Source organism: Callithrix jacchus, chromosome 8 (assembly GCF_049354715.1).
Source record: "Callithrix jacchus isolate 240 chromosome 8, calJac240_pri, whole genome shotgun sequence".
Lineage (NCBI taxonomy): Eukaryota > Metazoa > Chordata > Mammalia > Primates > Cebidae > Callithrix > Callithrix jacchus.
The window spans coordinates 25465001-25484782 of record NC_133509.1 but is presented as its reverse complement, the minus strand read 5'-3'; the positions used below and the strand labels follow the sequence as shown (position 1 = coordinate 25484782).

At 50.1% G+C, this 19782-nt stretch overlaps 1 protein-coding gene and 1 long non-coding RNA gene across 2 annotated transcripts in view; one reads left to right on the top strand and one right to left on the bottom strand.

Annotated features, from left to right (window-relative positions):
* Nucleotides 1-1280: 1280 nt before the first annotated feature.
* Nucleotides 1281-13392, bottom strand: LOC144577323 (uncharacterized). Its single transcript, XR_013520865.1, has 3 exons — nt 13238-13392; nt 4946-5009; nt 1281-2374 (listed from the first exon to the last, which is right to left on the bottom strand). It is a non-coding gene; the product is annotated as an uncharacterized LOC144577323 (long non-coding RNA).
* The window catches only part of CIB2 (calcium and integrin binding family member 2), a 24041-nt gene continuing 16602 nt past the window's right edge, over nt 12344-19782 (top strand). Inside the window, exon 1 of the mRNA XM_035259378.3 lies at nt 12344-12514. Coding sequence (XP_035115269.1) covers nt 12464-12514 — 51 coding nt within the window. The 5' untranslated portion in view covers nt 12344-12463. The remainder of the gene's footprint in view (nt 12515-19782) is intronic.

Here is a 19782-nt window from a genome sequence, read left to right as displayed (position 1 = left end):
TTTCTGATTTCCTTTATTGTTCTTGAAATGTTACTTGTGCATAAAAATTGTGTTTCTAAAAAGTCCTTATACCTCAACTTTCTAGCAGCATGTGTATTGCCTAAAATGCACATCACCACCACTGCACGCCCCCGTCATGTGTAATCAAAGCCCAGAACTGCACCCTTCACTGGAGGAGTGAAAAGATATTTGAGATCACTTTTCAATTGGGAGATTTTTTCCCTTTGTCACACCTCCCTGTTAATAAACAGGAGACATGGCAGAGCTTAGTAGGAAGGAGCTGAGCCCTGGGGAAACTCGCTCCCAAAAGTGCCACTGCATGACTTCAGGTCAAAAAAAAGCTGCCCTATTCAACACTTGTTGTGGAAACAAGTGTTTCCACAGATGGGTTTTGCTGTGTGTTCCCTCTAGCTATCATTGCTGAGACACCTACTATGTCAGAATGGGGCTGGGAGTCGGAGGGGCTACAGATGAGGGATTTCTACCCCCCACCTTGGAGGAGCTCCTAGTCTCTGAGGGTCTGGGCAGCTACGCAGATCATCACAGGAGGAGGGAGACACCTCATGGGCAGCTCTCACTTCTCTATTCATCCTGCATGGAGAGACTCGGCAATGATTACTGATTAAAAATGACTTTGCACTTCCCACTCTTCCATGGCCTTGAGAGAGAAATCAAGGCCCACAGAGCCACTGACCCTGGGGCCCCTCCACCTAGAAATTCCAGGGCTCTTCAGACTTTCACAATGAAAACTGAACTCATAACTCTCCCAAAACCTGCTCTATCTCCTGCGTTCCCATCTCAGGAGAGGGCCCCATCACCTACCTAGGTGGTGGTCAAACCAGGGTGTCAGCCTCAATTCCTTCATCACTCATTCAGAAAAGATTCTCTCTGCATCTACGATATTCCAGGCCCTATGTTCAGCACAGAGCAGAATGGAGTGACCCAAGGAAGGTGAAGTCCCTGCCTCTTCAACCTTAGATTGGTTATCAGTGCTGTCAGATGCTCCCCTTTTATAACAAATATTTTGAATATTCTCTTTAACATCCTGAAATGAAATTCATGGATAATCTAAACCACTTATACACATAATGAAAAAACAAAATCAATATAATGCTGCTACTGTAATATGAAAGAGAAATAAAAGTAATACTGTAATAAAATAATGTGTGTTTCAATACATAAACGATCAGACCTAATACTCTAAAAGACATTATGAAGCAGTCATGTGCTTGCACCTACTTACAACAAGTAAGTTTGAATTTGAGAGAGGTATGATAATATTCAGGCCACAGTTTTTATCTTTGACATTTAAAAATAAGAGCTAAAAAAGTAGATCTTAATAGACCATGAATCACAGTGATGGTGACATTCACAAATGCAGATGAATACAGGTGTGTTGTATAGGGTCAAGCAAAATTCTTTTTTTTTTTTTTTGAGACAGGGTCAAGCAATTCTTCTACTTCACTCAGCCTCCTGAGCATCTGGGACTGCAGTCCTGAGCCACCACACCCAGCTAACTTTTTAATTTTTGTGACCTTCTCTGATGTGACCTTTGAAAATGGTGATCAAGTCTTGTTAAAGTTTTGAAAAAAGTAAATTTTTGTCTTCCCTTGATCTGCATTCCTGGACAATTGAGCATACGTTAAGATCACAAAGAAAGGAGTTTATTTATAAAACAGAGTTGGGTTGTTCAGGTCATTATAAACAGGTTCGCCTCCTACATTAGGATCTGGTTGGTCACCTTAAAGTCCTGCAGGACATGAGACATTCTCCACTGAGCAGAATTGTCCCGGCAATGCAGAAATCAGCATCCCCAAAACCCAGCCACTAAGTGGAAATGGCACCCTCTTGTCACTGCATCCACGAAACATCCACACAGCTCAAAACATTCCTTAGGGAGCAGTATTCCACCCATAAGAATACTGATCTAGAGGGTACATATTCAGACAGTCAATCCCAATCCACTGAAACAAATGCTGTAATATGGATTCAAGGGTTAGTGGGTACTGTAATCCTGGGGTACCTTGGGAACTAGGGGAGAGTGTCATGGGGCTTAAAGCAAACGGAGATTGTTACAAGCAGACAAGACTTAAGGGAGGCCAATTTTCCAGACAGAAAGAAGGGAAGGAAAAGGAGTGCCAGGCAGAAATGACACCAGGAGCAAAAGACCAGTGGGAAGAGGTGGAGAAAGGCAGGGACCAGACCTCATGTACCTGTCATGGCAAATAGCTTTGACTCTGTTCTGGGGAGGTAATGGGGCACCATTCAACACACAATGTGCTTTACTCATAAGTGGATTATTTTGCTTAATGAATGCTCACCAAAAGATTTGTCCTCCAGAGTCACATTTGGGCATAGTATCTCTGGAGCCAGCCTAGAAATAAGGAAATAAATGCAATCAGGGATGTTATCGAATCAAATTGACCCGGACTTACCTTACATCTGCTTACACTGTGGGGACTGGCTTTACTTTATCTGCCTAAGTCCATGGGTCAAGTCCAGAGGACGCTCTAAAAACAGTGACAAAGCTTCCCTCACAGCAGATAATGACCCCCAGTCCATCTCTCTTCCTGGAGTAACCGAGCCTTGGGCTCCAAAGTTTATGGAGTAAATGTCTCTGGGGTGGACCAAGGAACTCGCTGCCCCTTTCGAAGGGATAACATTTATTCTCAGTGTAGATGCCAGGGCAATAGTGGAAGATCCTCCAGGCAAACCTGGGTCCCAGTTCTCACAGACACTCTCTAGATGTGTGAATTTGACCCCCCATTCTCTTTCTTTGTCTTGCATCGGAGTCTTATTCTGTTGCCCAGGCTGGAGTGCAATGGTGTGATCTTGGCTCACTGCAACCTCCACCTCCTGGGTTCAAGTAATTCTCCTGCCTCGGCCTTCCGAGTAGCTGAGGCTGAGGCAGGATAATTACTTGAACCCAGGAGGTGCACACCACTATGCCTGGCTAATTTTTGCACTTTTAATAGAGATGGGGTTTCACCATGTTGGCCAGGCTGGTCTCGAACTCCTGACCTCGTGATTCACCCGCCTTGGCCTCCCAAAATGCTGGAATTACAGGTCTGAGTCACTGCACCTGGCCTGACCTTCTATTCTCTCACCTGTAAAATGGAGTTATTAACACTCCCATTAAGAATTCAGAAGATTATATGATTACTGTGACACCTTATAACATCTTTAAAGATATGTGAGTAAGCTGAAGCTAATAGAATGACAGAAGACTTTGATATACTTTGGATATTTGTCCCCACCCAAATCTCACATTGAAGTGTAATCCCCAGTGCTAGAGGTGGGGCCTGGCAGAAGGTGTTTGGGAGCAGCTCCCCCATGGCTTGGTGCTGTCTTTGTGATGGTGCATTATCATGAGATCCGGTCATTTAAAAGTGTGTGTCACCTCCCCCTTGCTTCTGCTTTCCACCCCGTGTTGTGCAAGCTCCTGCTTCCCCTTCTGCCATGAATAAAAGCTTCCTGAGGCCTTGCCAGAATCCATGTTTCCTGCACAGCCTGCAGAACCATGAACCAATTAAACCTCTTATCTTTATAAATTACCCAGTCTCAAATATTTCTTTATAGCAATGCAAGAATGGCCTAACACAGACCTGCTGAAGCTCCCATTCTCCTGGGCTGATCGGAAGATGCAGGGAAATTGATAAATCAGAACCCTCCCTACACAAACTTCCAAACAATCCTCTAAACACAGAAATGAACGTCTAATCATTCAGGGCCTGCCTTTGAGGAACCCATAGTAGCCTGGGAGAGCCAAAGAGATAGTTCTGGAAGTCAGTTCATGTTACAACAAGATGCTTCAGAGACATCAATGTGGCCTGAGTTGATCGAGCTTGGGAAGGGTTAGGGATTCCCAGGTAGTTTCTTTTGTTCCTTTGGTGTTAACCATGATGTCGGGCCTCTACAGACACAGGAACCCCAGCTCACTGGGATTCTCCCAGAGGTCTTGAGGAACCACCTTTTGGTGTGATGAAGAGCTCCTCTCAGTGATGATGAAAGCAGCCGGCTCTGAGAACATATGAGGATCTGGCCGGGTGTGGTGGCTCAAGCCTGTAATCCCAGCACTTTGGGAGGCCGAAGCAGGTGGATCATGAGGTCAAGAGATCAAGACCATCCTGGTCAACATGGTGAAACCCCATCTCTACTAAAAATACAAAAAATTAGCTGGGCATGGTGGCACGTGCCTGTAATCCCAGCTACTCAGGAGGCTGAGGCAGGAGAATTGCCTGAACCCAGGAGGCGGAGGTTGCGGTGAGCTGAGATTGTGCCATTGCATTCCAGCCTGGGTAACAAGAGCAAAACTCCATCTCAAAAAAAAAAAAAGAAAGAAAGAAAAAAAGAAAGTATGAGGATCTGGTCGGGTATGGTCGGGATTACACACCTGTAATCCCAGCACTTCAGGAGGCCGAGGTGGGCAGATCATCTGACATCAGGAGTTCGAGACCAGCTTGGCCAACACAGTGAAACCCCATCTCTACAAAAAAAAAAAAAGAAAAATAGCTGGCCGTGGTGGGTGCCTGTAGGTCTCAGCTACTCGGAAGGCTGAGGCACACGAATCACTTGAACTCAGGAGGCCAAGGTTGCAGTGAGTCGAGATCACGTTACTGCACTCCCGCCTGGGCGGCAGAGCAAGACTCTGCCTCAAAAAAATTAAAAGTATGAAGATCTAAGAAAATTGGGGTGTGATTTTCACCCCACGGACACCCCCACTTTCCTCTCTGGTACTGAAAGTTTGGGAAGTGTAATCACCCGATGGGTTCTTCCTACGCACAGCAAAGACAAAACCGTTATGTGATGGCTTAGTCAACACACTTTTATGAAAAGTCATCATATATTTAAAGTCAAAAAATATTTAGTGAGAAGAGTGGCATTGTTGTACATGCTTGCAAATGTCTTTAGAGCTTGGTTTAATAGAAAACTGCTGGAGTCTTACATTTCCTTCTTCATTCAACTTGCTGCAATATCACACACCCATATAACTTCTGAAAATCTTCACTCTGCACTCGTGAGAAAATGAGAATGAAAAAAGTCAATGATGTCTCAGTATTATTAGGAGATATTACTGCCATTGCAGACTCTCCGAAAAGATCCCAGAGACCCCAGGAGACCCAGGATCATACTTTGAGAGACGCCATTCTAAAAGCAGTGGAGACTTTACCCAGAAGCCCATACCCAGAGGCGCTTCCACAAGGGCTTCAACTGTCTTGATGCCACTCCAGCAGCAGAGGGTCTGTCTGTTCATTAGCAAAACAGATGGCTGAAATAATTGTCCATTGATCAAAGGAGTGGTATTTTAGATAAGTGAAGGGTTGTCCAAGTACCTCTGTCCTTGCACAGACAGGACATACAAACCTAGAGAGTTTTGATGGGGTCTAGGTCTTAGGAGTCCATCTGGTCCCAAGTTCAATCTTCTGAGTAAGGATGCAGTTGCCTGATCCTAAATTGAAGATTGTTCAAATTTTGCTCCTTAAATATTGTTTACATCTTCCTTGAATGAATCCTGCCCCCAACTTTTTTTTTTTGAGACAGGGTCTCACTCTGTTGCCCAGGCTAGAGTGCATGGAGTTCAGTGGTGCAATCTCAACTCACTGCAGCCTCAACCCCACAGACTCAAGCGATCCTCCCACCTCAGCCTCCCGAGTAGCTGGGACTACAGGTGTGTGCCACCATGCCCAGCTAATTTTTGTATGTTTTGTAGAGGTAGGGGTCTCACTATGTTGCCCATGGGCTGGTCTCAAACTCCTGAGCTCAAGTGATCCTCCTGCCTCAGCCTCCCAAGGTCCTGGAATTATAGGCACGAGCCACTGCACCCAGCCTGAACTAAATCTTTTAAGAGGGAAGCTTACTGAAATATACAAAAGGTCAGTGAGCCAGGCCTTCATTGAGCTCATAGAGCAGGTTATATGACTGTTGAGGACCTGCTTGCTAATAAGTGATGGTACAAAGTGTGGACTTCAGTCTGAGACTTGCTTTCCTAACACCCTTATCTATCACTCATTACTGGAGATTACTGTAAAATGAACCTAGTTGTTGATGAATTGGTTTAGGTCACTTCATGATAGATATGGCCATAATCCAGGAGAGAGGTGAGGGGAGCTTGGACCACAGTGATAGCAAATGGAGTGCTAAGAAGTGGTTGGTTTCTAGAAATGACCGACTGTGCTGATGGACTGAGTATGCGGGGTCTGAGGAAAAGAGAGAAATCAAGGGTGCCTCCAAAGATGTCAAAAGCACCTAAAAGGGTGGGTGGGACAGGATGCAGAAGAAGATTTGCGGGGGAGATTGGCCCCCTCCTCCCTCAACAACAGGACAGTCGCCATCCAGTTGGGTCCCATTTGAGGCCCAAGAACTTCTCATATCCAGAGTAGCTTCTGGGGAAGGCTCCAGGACAGGTCAATAGGTGTGCTTCTGGAAGGGAGGGGTGTTTCATTCTGTTGGTTCTGTACTAAAGGGCTGGTCACTCAGTTCTCCAGGAAAATAATCTTTTCCAAGTCCGAATATTTGGGGATCTAGTTGATGAAATGTATGAACAAGTCCAGGAAAACGTACTCTTTTAAAGGATGTTGATTTTACATTTACTAAGAAGCTGTGCTAGACCCTGGGAGATTCCTCTGTGTCTGGGAATACAGAAGAAGATGTGGTCCCAGCCCTTCTGTTTCTTAAGGGTTTGAGAGGGAAAAGTAACCCTTCCTATGATCAAAAAAATAAAATAAAAGTAAAGGATAGTCCCAGGCTGTTTATTTATTTATTCACCAAATACTCATTAAGAAGCTACTATGTGCAAAATATTGGAGACACAGAGACAAGCTGTTCGGTGCTAGGATATAGGTCAGGCTAAACAAGGGGTTGCAGGGTGTGTGTGAGACAGAGAGAGACAGAGAGGAGAGAGAGAGAGAGAGAGAGAGAGACAGAGAGAGGAAACTGAAGCGGACCTAGTAACTGCTCACACACTGTAAATCGCAGCCATGTCGGGGAAGAGGCCAAGATGGCAATGCTTTATAGGTAAAGATAAGAGTAAGATTTGAGGCCGGGGGCGGTGGCTCACACCTATAATCCCAGCACTTTGGGAGGCCGAGGTGGGTGGATCAAGAGATCGAAACCATTCTGGTCAACAAGGTGAAACCCCGTCTCTACTAAAAATACAAAAATTAGCTGGGCATGGTGGTGCACGCCTGTAGTCCCAGCTACTCGGGAGCTGAGGCAGGAGGATTGCCTGAACCCAGAAGGCGGAGGTTTCGGTGAGCCCTGCTGGAAAAAAAGAGTAAGATTTGAATTGCCCCTAAGATAGAGAAGACTCCCATGAGCCAAGATAGCAGGTGGGGCCCTGAGCTGATACAAAGTAGAGGTGGGATAGTAACGAATTTGAGCGGAGGAGGAGGAATGACTCACCGGGCCCACAGAGCTGCTGGAAGACAGGCTACAGGCTTCATTTACTTTAAGAGATGGTCCTCATCGGGCCCACAGAGCTGCTGGAAGACAGGCTACAGGCTTCATTTACTTTAAGAGATGGTCCTACCCAGACCTACCCAGGAATCTTTCATCTCTGTCATTGAGGTCTATCTAGATTCTAAGTCTTAGAAGAAAAACTGGCAGATGGAGTTGCTCTGCAGTCAGTGCTACCAAGTGCTTCTTTGGGGTGAGAGGTCATCTTGATCAGTGCATCTTCATCACAAACAAGCACTTGGAAAGGCAGCAGTTCAAGATGACCTCTCATCCCAAAGAAGCACTTGTAGCATTTATTCCTCTTTTCCTTCCAAATTTTAAAATAAAATTCATTGTGTGAGTCAGAAATAAAAAAAATAAGCTAATATTTAATAAGTATCAGGCACCAATCTGGCACCCCTGCTGCCTTTCCCTGTTATGTTATTTACAAGATTGCAATTGACAAGGAGTCAGCCCTCTTTAAACAGTGGTAACCACATGTTTCCCTACCCTAGACTGTGTGATCAAGAGCAGACTCCAGCCGGGGAATGGTGGCTCACACCTGTAATCCCAGCACTTTGGAAGGCTGAGGCAGGCAGATCACTTGAGGTCAGGAGTTTGAGACCAGCCTGGCCAACATGGTGAAACCCATGTTTTAGTAGATACAAAACCCAAAATTTTGTATTTTGTATCTACTAAAAATACAAAAATTAGCGAGGTTTGGTGGCTCATGCCTGTAGTCCCAGCTACTCAGGAGGCTGAGGCAGAAGAATCACTTGAACCTGGGAGGTGGAGGTTGCAGTGAGCTGAGATTGTGGCACTGTACTCTAGCCTGGGCGACAGAGTAAGGCTCTGTCTCAAAAAAAAAAAAAAGCGCGCGCGCGAGAGAGAGAGAGAGAGAGAGAGAGAGCGAGAGAGAGAGAGAGAGAGAGAGGGAGAGAGGAAGTCAGGGCCCAGATTTAAATCTACCCATTAGCAGCTGGGCAAGTTACCTTCTCTGAAACTATTTCTTCATCTGTGAAATGGGATCATAATGTGAAACTCCACGGATTGGGGGGGCATTTGTGGAATAATCATATTCAGGAAATACAGCACATCCAATACAATTCTGGGCACTAGATAGGTAATCAGTAATGTTTCATTCTTCTCCCTCGATCCATCCTCCTTCCCAGCAAACACACACACTCTGCTCCTCAGGGACCACACGCAGCATCTGGGAGCAGTTAAGCACAGGATTTAGAATCAGAGAACGAAGATAGAGCTTTGCTTTGCCACTTCCCAGCTGGGTGGCATCGGGCAAGTGGTTTTGCCTCTCTCAGCCCAGGGTTTCTCATCTGTAACATGGAAATTGTGTACCTTGCCCCTCCTCACAGCATTGCTCAAGAGAAAGAGAGCTTCAAATGGGCAATGGTAACAATAATCTAAAAGGATTTTTTTTTCGAGACGAAGTTTTACTCTTGTCACCCAGGCTGGAGTGCAATGGTGTGATCTCGGCTCACTGCAACCTCCACCTCTTGGGTTCAAGTGATTCTCCTCTCTCAGCCTCCTGAGTAGCTAGGATTACATGTGCGCCACCACATCCAGCTAATTTTTTTGTATTTTTAACAGAGACAGGGGTTCACCATGTTGACCAGGCTGGTCTCAAACTCCCGATCTCAGGTGATCCACTCATCTCGGCCTCCCAAAGTGCTGAGATTATAGGCATGAGCCACCACACCCAGCCTTAAAGGATTTTTGAGAGGAATTTTCTAGTCTGGTTGGTTGCCTCTATTTCTCTCCCATGAGAGGAAGGGCTCCTGGGACTGAAAACACAGTCCTCTTTGTAGAGGCTCCAGATTTTCTGCCTGGAACACCTGGTATGCAAATGAGTGGCATGTTAGCAATTGTACAAGAATGCACCAGAGCAGAATCTGAACACACAGAATTCTGGCCTGTTCAGAGGCAATGTGAAATCTAAGATGTGAAGAAGGATAACTTTTGTAATAGTCGTTATGTGGTTTCAAAAGAGTTTCCTTTTCCCCAACTCTAACATGGGAGAAAGGGGAGGTCCAGAAGATAGAATCTTTCAAATGTGCCTCTCTCTGCTCTAAAATTCCACATTTTCTGAATCTCTGGGGATACATCCTACGTCTTTTCCCATGGGTGAGGTCCATATAGCATGTGTCCACAATGAAGAAAAGATGGTGGGGTGACCTCTGAAGGCTGGTCACGAATCCCCAGGCTAAAGAATTGCTTCCCACCCCTCTGATAACAATTGATGGTGCCTCTGAAGACTTGTGATTTCAATAGGGTGACATGTCTGTTTAACTGATGGCTGCTGTTCTCACAAGAGAGTGGTAAAATAAGATTGGAAAACCCTAACCAGTAGCCTCAGATATAAAAGAAAACTAAAAGGCTGGGCATGGTGGCTCACACCTATAATCCCAGCACTTTGGTAGGCCGAAGCGGGCAGATCACTTGAGGTCAGGAGTTCAAGACCAGCCTGGGCAACATGGTGAAACCCCATCCCTACTAAAAATACAAAAATTACCCGGGTGTGGTGGTGGGCGCCTGTAATCCAAGCTACTTGGGAGCCTGAGGCAGGAGAATCGCTTAAATCCAGGAGGTGGAAGTTACAGTGAGCCAAGATCGTGCCACTGCACTCCAGCCTGGGCGACAGAGCGAGACTGTCTCAAAAAAAAAAAAAAAGAAAGAAAAAGAAAACTAAAAGCACGAGGGATCATCTGCCAGACTTAAGAGTCCTTTTCCCATCAGAACCCACAAGCTTCAGCCTAAGCAATCTCAAAGTGTGATTCCAAGACCAGCTGCATTAGCATCACCCAGGAACTCTTTCAATATCCACATTCTTAGTTACCTAGACCTGCTAAATAAGAAACTCCGGCGGGGGGAGCAACCTCACAAGTAATTTTGATACATGCTCCCAGGTAGGTTCAGAACCTCTAAAGTAACAAACCATGCATTTTAAAGGATAAAGTCCTCATCTTGGCCAGGCGTGGTAGCTAATGCCTGTAATCCTAGCACTTTGGGAGGCCAAGGCAGGAGGATCACTTGAGTCCAGGAGTTTGAGACCAGCCTGGGCAACATAGTGAGAACCCACCCATCTCTATTTTTTAAATATATATATATAATTTTTTTTTAAGTCCTGATTTCTTCAAAGTCCACTGGCAGTTGTGGAATGGTATGTTAAGCCAGTGCCTGGGTCCAGTCCAGGTTCTATTAATTCCCAGCTGTGGGACCCTGGGCAAGTTACTGAATCTCTCTCAGCCCATTTCTTTGCCTATAACATGGAGATCATACCTACTGATTCAGTTGTCCTGAGTTTGGAAATAACAGTAGTATGGGCTGAACCCCAGAAAGATAGTGGTGACTCCATTTGGTGGATGGTGAAGGAGCTCAGAACATGCCACCACAGCATATGCTGCTCTGGCAATATTGAGTATTTGAGTCAAAGGCCCTTGAAAAATAGCAGATGCAAGAAGGCCACGCTTGATCCTTCTTCTTTTTTAAAAAAACAGGAGATGAGGTCAGGCATGATGGCTCACGTCCTGTAATCCCGGTACTTTGGGAGGCTGAGGTGGTGGATTGCTTGAGCCTGGGAGTTCAAAACCAGCCTGAGCAACTTGGTTGCTCTACAAAACCCCATCTCTACAAAAAAAATACAACAGTTGGCCAATCGCGATAGCTCACACCTGTAATCCCAGCACTTTGGGAGGCCGAGATAGGCAGCTCACTTGAGGTCAAGAGTTCGAGACCAGCCTGGCCAGCATAGTTAAACCTCATCTCTACTAAAAAATACCTTAAAAAAATTAGCTGAGCATGGTGGCACGCGCCTATAGTCCCAGCTACTGGGGGAGGCTAAGGCAGGAGAATGGCTTGAATCCAGGAAGTGGAGGTTGCAGGGAGCCAAGATCACCCTACTGCTCTCCAGCCTGGGCAACTGAAGGAGATTCCATCTCAAAAAAAAAAAAAGTATTTAGGTCAGGATCTTCATTTCCTTATGAGTGTTTCCACGTCATGTAAACCTTGTATTAAATTTGTTTTTCTTCCCTTAATCTGTCTTATGCCATATTAATTCTCAAGCCCAGCCAAAGACCTAGGAGGGCAGCAGTAAGGTCCTGCTTCCCTTACGATGGCATTTGCTTAAAAGCTCCAGGAAGTGTCCTGGCCTTTGTCACACTTCTGTGGACACAGTCAAGTCCTTTAAATCCTCTCAAGTCTCATGTTTGTAATCAAGGGCTCAAAGAAAGCCAAGTAAATCCTGTCCTGCTCCCCAGGGAACCCAGAAGGCCTGAGATGCTCTGCCCGGGCCGCGGCCAAAGGCCAGATGGGCTTCCCGAGGCCTGGCCGGGGAGGGCCTCAGAGGTCAGCCTGACTGACTCCCTCCTTCCCTCCCGAGGAATAGGGCCCGGGGAAGGGCTTGCCCAAGGTCGCGACGCGAGACTCTGGCAGAGCCCGGCCCCAGCCAGATCCACGCACTCAGTCCTCGCTGCCGCCCCCGCCCCAGGTCACGGGGCGCCAAGATCACTCCACTTGCCCCACTGCCCGCCTCGACAGCATTTCCCAGGCCCCGCACCCTCGCCCGGTGAGACCCGGACTCCCACAGCGGGACCCGGGCGCCCGCCTCTTCCCGCCGTGGGGAGGAGCCGCAGCCGCTCTGGGTCCTTGTCCCCGCCTCCGAGACCCCCGCGTGCCCCAGCACTTCCGGCCGCGGGAGCCTGGGGTGTATGCGGGGCAGCGTCTCCCGCTCCCAGGCCGCCCCCTGCCGGGCCCCGGGCGCGCTGCAGCCGTGGAGCCAGGCGCCAGCCCCTCTTCCCGCCGGGGGCGGAGTCGCTGCCGCTCCAGGTTCCCGGTTCCCGCCTCCCCGACCCCCGCGCGCCTCCTCAGGGCGAGCTGCGGGGCGGGGCTGGGCGGGTCGCCGTGGGAAGCTGCCAGCCGCCGGGCTGGCTAGGGCCGCGAGCGCGGGGCGCGGGCTCCGGGTCCGGCGGCCGCTGATGGGAGGCGGAGCCCGGACGGGCGAGCGGCGGCCACCATGGGGAACAAGCAGACCATCTTCACTGAAGAGCAGCTGGACAACTACCAGGTGAGCTCGGCGCGCTCGGCTCCCAGCGCGAGCCCCGCCGCCCCTTCCTTTGCCCGGTCGCTGGCCGAGGCCTCCTGAGAGCCAGCTGTCCGGGTTCAAACCCTGCCTCTGCCTTCAGCTCGCCGCGTGACCTTGGGCCGGTGACTTTCCTTCGCCGTGCCTCAGTTTCCCCTCCGGTGGAATGAGAGCTCTTTTCAGTTGGCAGAGCCTCTCAGGCGCCCCTCGCTCCAGCTACCCTGCCTTCTACTCTCTCCCTAGGCAGGACCCAAACCCCTCCCCAGCCATCCATTCCAGCGCCTACCCTGACCCGGAGAGGGACTCAGTAAACTAGTCTGGATGGAGGACCGCCCTCTCCGCTCCCTGCTCCCCCAGTTCCTGGAAGGATCCCAGGAGAATAAGTCTCCGTAAAGCAAAAGAGAGCTGGGGTCCTGTCTGGGCTAGGAGTGGGATGCATCAGTACCCTCATGCAGTCTTCAGCTGGGACTGTCTTATTTATCTGCTGGGGTCTCTCCTTCTGACCCCAGCATGGAGATAACTGGAGCAAGGCAAGCCTTCCAGGGCCGCCTCTCCCAGCTTTCTTAGGCCCTCAGCAGCCACCTCCTTAGACCTTTCTAGGTTTTCCTGCCTCCAGAGCCAGCTCTCCAGATCTGGAATCCCGATGCTGTCCCACCCACGTAAAAACTTCACTGTGGTGGCGGGATGAAGCCCAACCCCTCGGCTTACCCAGAGCTCTGGGCAGTTGTCCAGCTCACCTCCGAATCCTCAGTCTCCCCAGACACTGGGGAGGCAGTCCTGGGGAGATGAGAGGCAGGCAGGCTACCTGGAGGCAGAGCTGCCCTCTGCATGGCAGCTGCCTCAAAACCATTTGCAGTTGCTCTAACTCCCAAGGCGCATTCCTCCCTCCCTCTCTCCCTCTGCCCACGCCATTTCCTGGGCCTGGATGCTGCTCCCGGCACCCCAGATGATCTCTCTAACCCTTCAACACCCACATCTGATTGATGCCTCTCCCCCGATTCCCCAGGCAGAGCGGGTGGGACTGTTCTGTGGTCTGTAACTGGGCAGGAAGAACACTAGCAGGGTCTCCACAGGCACCTCTTGCCTTCGTCAGTGCTTACTTTGGCTGTGAAGGAAAGCAGGCATGAAGTGTGGGTCCTCTGATGTGGGTGAAGGTAAAACAAAGGTCCCTTCTCCTAGAAGCCCTAGTTGTCAGTAATGGATTTCTTAGGTCCCCAGGTGAGGCCCCGGGAAGGAAGAGGGAAGCCACATTTATGGAGCACTTGTTGTATACCAAGCACAGTAATTGATACCATCCATGCATCAACTCAATCATCACAGTGTGGTGGATGATTAGCCCATTTTACAGAAGTGTAAATAGAGGCTGAGGAGCCATTCAGGGCTCACGCAGGATTTTGAATCTTGACTCCCAGGCTCACTTCTTTAGTTGGGAGTGGGCTGGGCTGGGCCACGTGTGCTACTTGTCCCCAAGGCACTCAGTCTCAGACACTCAGAAACAGACTCCCAGTGTGTGGCCCTTGTGATAGTGGCAGGTGGTGGAGTGTGTTCTCGGGAAGGGCACTGGTGGGCAGTGGGAGGCCAGTGGGGAAGAGGGGCAGAGCCCAGAAACAATGCAGCATTTGAGCAGGCCTTGGGAAGACAGGCGGAGTTTTGCCTAGTGAGGCCCAGAGGAGGCATTCCTGGTGGAGGGGACAGCTTGGATAAAGGCTTGGGAGTGGGCAGGGGCAAGCAGGTAAGCCATGCTCAGAATGAAGAGTAGCTTCATGGGGGTGGGGAGCCTGGGTTCCCACTCTGACCAGCCTGGCATTGGGTTACCCATCAGAGCCAGTCCCAGTGTTGGGTTCTGATCCTTTGCCAGAGCCTAGCTAGACCCTGCCAGGCAGGGTGGGAGAAATGAGAGCTATGAAACCTGAGAGCCCCACATCTCCTTCCCTCTGGCTCTCCAGCCAGCCATGTGGCAGCCAGGGCTGAGTGGGGGTGAGCCTGAGTTACAGCACCCCCTCCCACAAATAACCCCTAGGATTTCTTGGGACCTCCCAGCCTGGCAGTCTAACCTTTCCCAGGCAGGGCGCACCCTCCTGGTTCCCAGTGCTGGTGATTCCCAACATTCAGGCTTCTCCCCAGACCACTCCTCTTCATTGTAGGGCCATCCCCCAGACCCCTTAAACTCCAAAACAGGGCTCACAGCCTCCCCAGCACCCACCGCTGCTTCTCCTGCCATTCCAACTCTTTGCTCTCCCACAACCCATGTTTTTAGTTAAGAACAGGCCTGTGACTCAGCCTCTTTTGTAGCTCACCTGGAGGTCCCCTCCTCCATCCCCACAGCCGGACCCTGGGCTAGGCCTGCTCAGTCTCAGGCAAACTAGAGGTCTGACTGCTCCCTTTCACACCCCTGCTGCCTGTCCCCCTCCAGCCACCCGCACTCCTGTGCTGCAGCCTCTTAGTTCTCCTCTCACTCTTCCTTCATCTCTTTTTTCTTCCTTCCGAGATAGAATTTTGCTCGCTCTGTCACCCAGGCTAGAGTGCAGAGGTGCGATCTCAGCTCACTGCAACCTCTGCCTCCCAGTTCCACCTCCCGGGTTCAAGCAATTCCTCCTGTCTCAGTCTCCCAAGTAGCTGGAAATACAGGTGCCCGCCACCACACCCAGCTAATTTTTGTATATTTTTTTAAGCCTACAGCAGCCAGTATTGCTGTCCAAGTACTAACCAGGCCCGACCCTGCTTAGCTTTTGAGATCAGACGAGATCAGGCGTGTTCAGGGCGGTATGGCCATACACAATTTTTGTATTTTTAGTAGAGACAGGGTTTTGCCATGTTGGCTAGGCTGGTCTCAAACCCCTGACCTCAGGTGATCCACCCGCCTCAGCTTCCCAGAGTGCTGGGATTACAGGTGGAGCTACGGCACCTGGCCTCCAACCACATTTCTTACTCCCTTTCCCTTTACACCCCAAGTTTCAGGCACACTGAAGGACTGCTAGCCAAGCCCTCCCTCCCCTCTGGCTCTGTTCTCCTGCAGCTCTCCCTGCTCCTCTGCTAACCTAGTCTCGCCCATCTTTCTGTCCAGGGCAGGCCTCACCTCTTTGGGAGGGCTCTGTGACTCTCTCATTCAGCTGGGAGTACTCAGGGAGCCTGACACATTCACATCCCCAGTTCCTCCTGTAGCCACAGAACGGTCTATACTGGGCACCTCACTGTGTACACTCCGTCTCTCTTCTCATGTGGCCCCTGACCAGGCACAAAAGAGATGCTTAGAGGATGTTGTAAAATGAATGGACAAATATTTGTTAAGGTATGGCTCTAGGAGGACGAAGAACTCTAGACAAGAATTCTCAAGTCCTAGATTCAAGTCAGCTGGGCACTTGATGTTGTGGGCCTTAGCAAGCCATTGTTCCCTTCTGGGCCTCAGTGTCCCCACCTCTAAAATGGGAACAACTCATGTCACAGGGCTCTTGTGGGGATTAACCGAGATCACTCTGAGCTATGTGATGGTCACCTGGGCAGTGCGGAGACCTGAGCTGGCAGAGCTGGGTGGAGAGTCACTTCCATTACAGCTGGGACTGGGACGGCCCATGGCTCAGCTCCTGACCGCTGGCACAGGCAGACCAGGCGTGTAGGAGATGGGAGGCAGGCAGGCTGCCTGGAACAAGTCACCCTTGAGTTGAGCTTTGGAGAAAGGAAAGGGTTTGCACAGCCCACAGGAAGAGGAGAGGGCACTCCAGGTAGGGAATAGGATGAGTATAGGCTTGGAGGCAGAACTCCAGCCTTGACTGGGGAAGCCTCTGGGCTTCTACTGTCAAAGCCCAGCCTGTCCTGTTTTCTGCTGCCAGAGTTCTGAGGGCCCATCATTCCTGGGTTAGGCCCCCTCGCTCCTTCCCTCCCTTCCACTCCTCATGACCCTGACCTGAGCTGGGACCTTTGCCTGAAGACCTGTCCCTGTGTACTGTCAGGAGCCAAGCAGTGATGGAGCACGTGTTCTCCGGAAGTAGAAGAAAGGTTTCCTTCAGACATGGGCTCCCAGGGCAGTTGAGGGTGTAGTGGTGGGCAGGGTCTTTGGCGACTCCAGAGAAGGGAAAGACAGCAGAGCTACCGAGACTGGAGAGACACCTTTGGGACCTTGGGTGGTGGATGGAGCGCTGCACTGTTTCCTGTCAGCTGGGGCTGTGGACTTCCTGCACCTTATCTTGTTTGCTTTTCACATGTCCCCTTCAGAGAGACATCATTTCTACTTTACAGATGCAGAAACTGAGGCTCAGAAAGGAGAGTGACTTGCCTGAGGGTCTGAAGCTAGACTAGAATTTGACTCTGACTCCCAAACCTTACCTTTTCCCCTGCCGCACTGCCAGGCCACTCTGAGCCCTGAGAAGATTTTAAGGACACCTGCCATATTCACCCCCTATGCACTGCCTCCCTTGGGTGAGTCCTAGGGAAACAAGTCAACAGAAGAAACAGTAAAACATCAGTTGATGAGCAGATTCATGGCAGCTTTATCATTGATGTTGAAACCAAGAAACAGGTGTTACTAAATGTTCAGAAAGAGAAGAAAGGTTAAGGCTAGGCAGGGGCTATGCCCTTCCTGATACTCTGCAGCCACTGAAATAATGTAACTGCTGTGGAAGGCATATATGGAAAAGTCTGGTCCCTCATCCCACAAGCCTGTATTAAGCACCTGCTGTGTATGGGCATAGGAATACATAGCAGTTGCTATGACTCCACATGGAGTGGCTGATGTACAGCCGTCACGGGCGGACTGCGGTTCTGTTTGTAGTCGTGGGCCGTGGTCAAGAAGCACAGAGGATCTTTTCTTGCCTCTGCTTCCTTGCTGGGAGGGCCTCAAGCTCTACTCCCATTCAAAAGAAAAAAAGAAGGCCAGGCACAGTGGCTCACGCCTGTAATCTCAGCACTTTGGGGGGCTGAGGCGGGTGGATCACCTGAGGTCAGGAGTTCAGGACCAGCCTGACCAATACGGTGAAACCCCGTCTCTACTAAAAATTACAAAAATTAGCCAGGCATAGTGGCGCATGCCTATGATCCCAGCTACTCGGAAGGCTGAGACAGGAGAATCACTTGAACCTGGGAGATGAAGGAGGTTGCAATGAGCTGAGATCATGCCACTGTACTCCAGCCTGGGTGACAGAGCAAGACTCTATATCGAAAGAAAAAAAAGGTGGGTGGGGGCGGGTAGAAAAGGAAAGCACAGAAGCCTGAGTTCCACTCCCAGCCCTCCTGGGCAGTGTGTATAACTTAGGGCAAGCTATTCAACTTCACTGAGTCTCAAGTTGCCCATCTTTAGAATAGAGACATAAGGCCCACCCCCATTGGCTAATGATAAGGATTAAACAAAATTGGATATTCAGAGTCCCAGGTGCATGGTACATCAAGTACTGGCTGGGATGTGGTTTTCAGCCTGGGCTGCACATTGGAACCACCCGAGTGGCTTTGAAAACCACTAATGCCTGGATCCACCCTTGGGGATTTCTCTAAAATTTGTCTGGGGTCTGCTGAGGGGTGGGGAACACAGGTATCTTAAATAGACGTCTCTCCAGGTGATTCTGCCCTAGAGCAGACGTCCTCACACTTCAGTATGCGTCAGCATCGTTGGGAGGGTTTTTAAAAATGCAGATCCTTGGGCCTCACCCATAGAGTTTCTAATCCAGGAGAGCTGGAGTGGAGCCTGAGAATCTGCATTTCCACCAGTGAGGTTCCCAGTGAGGCTGATGCTGCTGGTCCAGGAGCCACACCTGGAGGACCACTGATGTAGGGAGGTGTAGGGAATTGTGATAGGAAGCAGGGTTATATGGGAAGCATTTGCATCTTTTGCCAGTAGAACCCTTGAATCAGGACCTGGGAAGTTCCTTTCCAATCCACGGGATAGGAGAGAGGAGATGGGAGGGGAGGGAGGACAGATCAGCAGGAAGAGAGCAGGAGTTGGGGCTTCTCCCCATTGCCAGTTCTGCTGAGGGCCTCCTCCAGGCTAGTGGGAGAGCCCTGGCCCTTTCACTGGGCACCTTAGACCATGGAAACGGCCCTGGGGTGGAGGAAAGTCCACGTTCTGCTCCGTGTTTCTGGAGTTTGCTGAGAAATCAGCCCACCCTGTCTCCAGCCTGTTTTTGTCTGATGCCTGCTAAGTAGGGAGTTTTCTGTCTGTGCTGGGTGACGAGTGGAGGCACTGCTTCTCCAGCCTGAGCCTTTCTGCACTCCTACAGAGGAGCCATTGCCCAAAGCAAAGCCGAGACCCTCAGGAGAACCCGCTGTGTTTCCAAGAAGGCAGCATGGATCCTAAATCTAACTCCCAGGAGCAGCAGGTGGCTTAGAAGGACAGACTTGTTGGGCCAAATGGGGCCTGGAAATTTCCACCAGCTCTCCCTTCTTCAGCTCCCTGAAAGCACCTGGTGGAAACCCCAGATGTTGTGTGCATCCTGTGGGCGTTCTCTTTGGCCCTCTCAGCACACAATTCAATTGCCCTGATGTCCAGTGGCTTCAGGTCTCATTCACTGGCCTGAGTTTCAGCCATTCACTCCTCATCAGAGCTCGCTCTAGTCAGCTTATGGCCCCAGGAGGTCCTACAGGACCTGGGCTCTGCAGACCTAAGAGGCCTTCTTCCTTCATGCTGTAACAGTGGACAAAGGCGGAGGAGATAAGCAGCAGGGGAGAAGCAGAAAAGCCCTTCCTGGTTAGGCATTTTACCAAGTGCTGGGTCCTTTTCCCCTTCGCACTTCTGACCATGGCCTGGCAGCGTGGTCATTGTCACTGACTGCCAGTGATTGATACTCACCTTGGGCAGGTCAGACTGTGGCTAGAGGCAGGTCATGTAGACAAAGACGGGATCCGTCTGAGATGAGTTTGTCATCTGAATGGCCCTAGGAGCCAAGTGCTGTCCCCACCTGGACTAATGCCCACCTGGAGGTCCCCAGCAGCCCCTACCCTGGAAGGAACCAGATGCTACCTGGTTCCTCCCTACCCACCTTTCCCCCTCCCATATCCCCCGCCTCTTCACTCCCTTCCCTGGGTGACCTCATCTCTTTCTGGCTTCAGAACACCAGGTACATACTGATGCTTCCCTAGCCCGTGTGCCTGGAACTCTCAGTCTCTGAACCTGGGGCTGCACAACTCCCCTAGCACCATGCTCAGTAATACAGCAAGGATGGCACCCCGTGCAGCTACACGAGGTGGCCCTGTGGGTCTTCATTTGGAGTTGTCTCTCAGCCACCTCCCTGTCATCCCCCAGTGTATCCCACTGGCACACAAATCAGCCA